At 52.6% G+C, this 5,129-nt stretch overlaps 1 protein-coding gene across 1 annotated transcript; it reads left to right on the top strand.

Moving 5' to 3' along the window:
* Positions 1–200: 200 nt before the first annotated feature.
* Positions 201–997, top strand: LOC113980043 (gastrula zinc finger protein XlCGF7.1-like; the record flags this gene model as incomplete). Its single annotated transcript, XM_027707306.1, has 2 exons — positions 201–239; positions 492–997. Coding segments are annotated over 2 exons (545 nt in total), but the record flags the coding sequence as incomplete, so codon positions are not given.
* Positions 998–5,129: the final 4,132 nt, after the last annotated feature.

Below are 5,129 nucleotides of genomic sequence, written 5' to 3'. Positions count from 1 at the left end.
CCCCCGTGAGACCCTGGTGGGAGAGGCCGTTTTGAAGGGCTCCACGGCGCAGGAAGGCAGCGGGGAGGAAAAGGGCCGGAGATCCCCCCGCAGGAGGGGCTCCAAAGCCAGCCCAGGGTGCTCTGAGGAGGAAAGACCCAGCCTGGGCCGGGAAGGCAGCAGGAGTTTGAGGCAGAGCTCTGAGCTGGTGGTCCCTGAGCAGCCTCCCAGCAGGGACAAACCCTTCAAGTGCTTGGAATGTGGGAAGAGCTTCAGTGACAGCTCCAAGCTCCTCACCCACCAGCACACCCACACTGGGGAACGTCCGTACACATGTGGGGAATGTGGGAAGAGCTTCAGGAACAGCGGCAACCTCCTCACCCACCAGCGCATCCACACTGGGGAACAGCCCTTCACGTGTGGGGAATGTGGGAAGAGCTTCAACCAGAGGTCCAACCTCCTCACCCACCAGCGCATCCACACTGGGGAATGTCCCTACACATGTGGGGAATGTGGGAAGAGCTTCAGGACCAGCGGCAACCTCCGCAGCCACCAGCGCATGCACACCGGGGAACGGCCCTACACGTGTGGGGAATGTGGAAAGAGCTTCACTGAGAGCTCCAGCCTCCACATCCACCAGCGCATCCACACCGGGGAGAGGCCCTACTCGTGTGGGGAGTGTGGGAAGAGCTTCACTAACAGCTCCCACCTCCACGTCCACCAGCGCTCCCACCTCCCCACCCACGCCGGGGAACGGCCCTACAAGTGCTGGCAATGTGGGGCCAGGTTTCAGACCAGCTCAACTCTCCTTGAGCATGAGCGGACACACACGGATGAGAGGCCCTTCTGCTGCACCGACTGTGGGAAGGCCTTCAACCGGAAGTCCCACCTCGTCACCCACCAGCGCATCCACAGCGAGGAAAGGCCCTTCAAGTGTGGGGAGTGTGGGAAGAGCTACACCCAGAAGTCTGGCTTGATCAGACACCAACAGACCAGACACCAACAGACCCACCAGTAAGGGAAGTCCTGTGAGTACCTCAACTGCGGGAAGAGCTTCGGCTGCTTGTCTGGGGTAGTTCCATCCATCTCTAATTAAGAGTTATTGCTTTTGTGCCAGTAGAATTGCTTCAACAATTGCTTTAGCGTAGAGCACTGCTCTATCTTATCCTGTACTACTGGTAGTTTTAGTGTTTATATTGTGCAGTAAGTAATTCTGATGAAGATCTTTTGTTTGATCATTTGGTGCCCTAAATAATTCCTTTCTATCAATAGATCTGATTTGCCATCATTAAAACCTGGGGGACAAAAGTGGTTCAGTCACACCTCTGTAATTCCTCTAAACTGAAAGTGTTGGCATGATCCAAGGCTGAGGTTGGATCCAGCAGCCCCCAGCACCCCACAGGAAGTTGGCAGCTCAGGGGGGCCACCCCCCTTTCCCAACCTCCCTGTGCCCAAAGACCCCCATGGGACCATCAGACCCACCAGACCACCCACCCTTTTCCACCCTTGTTCATGTTCCTTCCACTTTTTCATGGTCCCCTCAATCCCCAATTTCCCCCCTGAACAGTTTTTGGGTCCCAACCCCCACTTTTGCCCTCTCTCCTGTGGGTGCTGAAGGAGAAAATGAGGCTGCACACACAGAGTTCCATTTTGGGACTTGTCTGCCGACATTTTTCAGTGTCCCCTTTTATTCCTCTTCTCTCATGAGCAGCACTTGGTGTTTGTCTTCTAGTCCACTGGAATTCCCAAAGCAGTGCCCTGATCCCACACATTCCCCTCCCCTCATGTGCTGGCTGTGTTCAGCCACCAGAGAGAAACACAGGCTGGTCATGCAGGCTGGTTCAAGTGCATTTGCACTTGGAGAAACAACCTTCTCTCCAAGCACTCAGCCAAGGTCCATCCTCCCTTTGGATTCCATGAACTCAGTGCAGGTGCAGAGTGACTCCACTTGGTCCCACCTCTGCCCCTGTTTGGACACGCAGAGTTCACGGCCAAGAGGGACAGGACCTGGGCTTCTTGTCTTTGGGCTTGTCCCATGCGCTTCCAGAGGGCTTGGAATGTTGAAACCAGGCAGATTCTGAAACCCCTGCTCCTGGTGCTGCCACAGTGCCCATACACTGGCACAGCAGGCATGGCCTGCACTGAATGGCCAGTGCAGCAGGAGCCGTGGCTGCGGTAGCTGCCGGGATTGCTGCAGAGAGGATCCAAGCAATCATCCATCCACTGAGGATTGCTGGATTTCACAGTTTACTTAATTCACTGTATCCTGCATCATCCTCCCAGCTTCTGCTTAGGTTCACTGGGAGCCACAGTTCGGCTCTTCTGCCCTTGGGAACTACTAATGATAAATGGAGGGTAGGTACGTTTTGATCTGTGGTACAACTAAAATAAAAAGGATTTCTTACAGGGGTGTTAAAGGTATTGTCAGTCACACGAATCACAACATCAGGTGTGGCCAAGAAAGGATCTGAGTGACAGGAACACACCATGGCTGAGTCATTAACCAGTCAGTAAGAGTTGGCAGACCCAGTGAATTCCCCCTAGAACAGTGTCTTCCCAATGGGACATCCAGGCAGGGCTTGCTCTGCTCAGCATTCCCTGCCTGCTCCCCGGATTCTTGAGGGACAAGAATCTGCAGGATTGGATTGTGGGCTGGATCCACTCAGGATAAGGTTCCATCAGAGGGGCTGGAAGCCACCAGGGTCCTGTGGGAGCCAGAACACAAGCACAGCCCTTCCCCACACTGAGCACTCGATAGGACCTTGTCATTGGGTGTCTTTTTGTGGGTTTTTGTTCAATACTTGTTGATTCAAGTTCAAAAAACTGAGGGTAAATACAGCTCTGTCTACTTGGGGTGTCACATTCCCCCTTTTTTGTGTTAAAAGTATGGTTTTTAGTACAGAGCACACATTTCTTGCACCTGGGATAGGCACAAGTGATAAGACCACATTTATGGGTTTTTTTCTTCTTTTTTTCCCTCTTTTTTCTTTCTTTTATTTTCGTTCTTTTTTTATTTATTTTTCCCCTTTTTTCTTTCTCTTTTCCTTTCGTTTTTCTATTTTTTTCTTTTTTCTCTTTTTTCTTCCTTTTTTTTTCTTTTTTTTTCTTTTTTTCCCTTTTTTTTTTAACAATGTTTTATATAAATTGTATTTTCAAGGAAGATTTTATACAGTTTACTGCCATAAACAATAATTAACAAAAACTTCCCTGATCACACCACCTGCACCCAACACCGAGATGTTAACAAATACAGGAAGCTGATTAAAACTAGTGCCACAGAAAATAATACAAACTTCTCCCAATCACACTACCTGCACCAGACACTGCGATGTTAACAAGTACAGGAAACTGATAAAACTGGTGCCACAGGACAATAAGAAAACCTCTGCCAATCACACCACCTGCACCAGACCCACAGCCCACACACACTGCATAGAACAGACACTGAGACAATTTACCGAGACGTAGGAGCCGTACTCCACACACACTGCACTCACCAGACTCCGAAACAATTTACCAAGCTGTGCGAGCCTGCATGCACCAAACACCCAAATGTGGGACCCGGAGCCCACACACTACGTGCACCAAACACCTCAATGGTGTACCAAAACACTCCGAAACAATTTGCCGAGGCGCACAAGCCTCAACCCCCACACACTGCGCTCACCAGACAAACGCCAAAACAATGTACTGAGACGTGTGAGCTTCAGCCCGCACACACTGTGTGCACCAAACACCCAAATGGTGAACCAAAGCTAAGATCTGGAGCTCACTGCCCAAACCCGCTGCTGGACGACTCCGGCATCTTATGGGTGCCCCAGCACAGGACGTCTCCCACGGCTTATGGGCCACTTCCCTCTGACCGGTCATTCCCAAAACCGAACCGCGATTTATATGAAACAAATACTTTCAATTTGTCGCAGGAGGTCCCCGTCTGCTCCCGCAGTGAGCCAACTGAAGCGAGGAGTCCCTTCGAGAAAGTCTCGAGGGTGCCCTAGGGAGTCCCTGCCTCCAGCGGAGCCTGCAGCCAAGCAGAGGAAGACGCCTGCCCGGCTCGCCAGAACTGATGCCGAGAAAAAGCAGAGGTAGTAAAACCCAACAGCCACAGGTGCTATTAAGCTGGTATTTGTTTATTTCGGCGCCGGACGCCTGGGGGATAGCTCGGCCTAACACACACGTGCTGCTCCCCGGGCACAGTTCCATTTTATACAACTAGCTCATACATATTTATTGCACATTTTTACATATTCATGAACTACCCGAGAGTGGGCGGTGCTCTGTGTGACTCTCGGGACAGGCCTCCTGGCGCCTGCGCACTGCTCTCTGCTGCTCGTCTCGGGTGCTCGCAGGGCAGGCAGGCCCAAAGGCCTCCTCTCTCTGAGCATGCGCAGTCCTTCATCATCTTCCCCTGGCGACAGCTCCTCATTGGCTGCCCATTTGATACACGCCGCTCCATTGCACTCTCCCATTGGCTGCCCCTTGGCGCCACCACGCGGCTTTCCCATTGGCTGCCTCTGGGCAGCTCCCCATTGGCTGCTCAGCGGCAACGCGGCTGTGTCTGAGCAAACAGCACAGGAGCCTTAAAACTGCACTTATTAAAGTGGGAGTTACATGGAAGCTTAACATTTTCCCTTATCAATAGCACCTTCCAGTACCTGGAGGGGCCTGCAGGGAAACTGGAAAGGGACTCTTTGTCAGGAACTGCAGTGACAGGCCAAGGAGTAATGGGTACAAAGTGAAAGAGGGCACATGTAGCTTAGACATTAGGAAGAAATTCTTTACTGTGAGGGTGGTGAGACACTGGCACTGGTTGCCCAGGGAGGTTGTGGATGCTCCAGCCCTGCAATTCTCAAAAAGCCAGGTTGGAGGGGGCTCTGAGCACCCAGGTCTAGTGGCAGGTGTCCCAAGAGGATCTTTGAGGTCCCTTCCAACCCCTTAACATCCTGTCAGTCCGTGATTCTCTTAAGTGTTTGGGCAGAAACGCAGCACTTTGCCCGTCCCTCTCCCGCCGGCAGCTGCTCCAATCCCGCCGTTCAGCCAGGGCTGAACTGGGTCCATGGAGGTGCCCAGGAGCGAAGCGAGCGGAGCGCCGGGAGATGGCGCTGGGTCCGTGTGGATCAAAGCCCCGGCTGTGCCCGGCCGGGCTTGGG

The sequence above is a fragment of the Neopelma chrysocephalum genome, unplaced genomic scaffold, assembly GCF_003984885.1.
Source record: "Neopelma chrysocephalum unplaced genomic scaffold, ASM398488v2 Primary Assembly neopelma1_91877, whole genome shotgun sequence".
NCBI classification, from domain to species: domain Eukaryota; kingdom Metazoa; phylum Chordata; class Aves; order Passeriformes; family Pipridae; genus Neopelma; species Neopelma chrysocephalum.
This window is presented reverse-complemented; position numbering and strand designations above follow the sequence as displayed.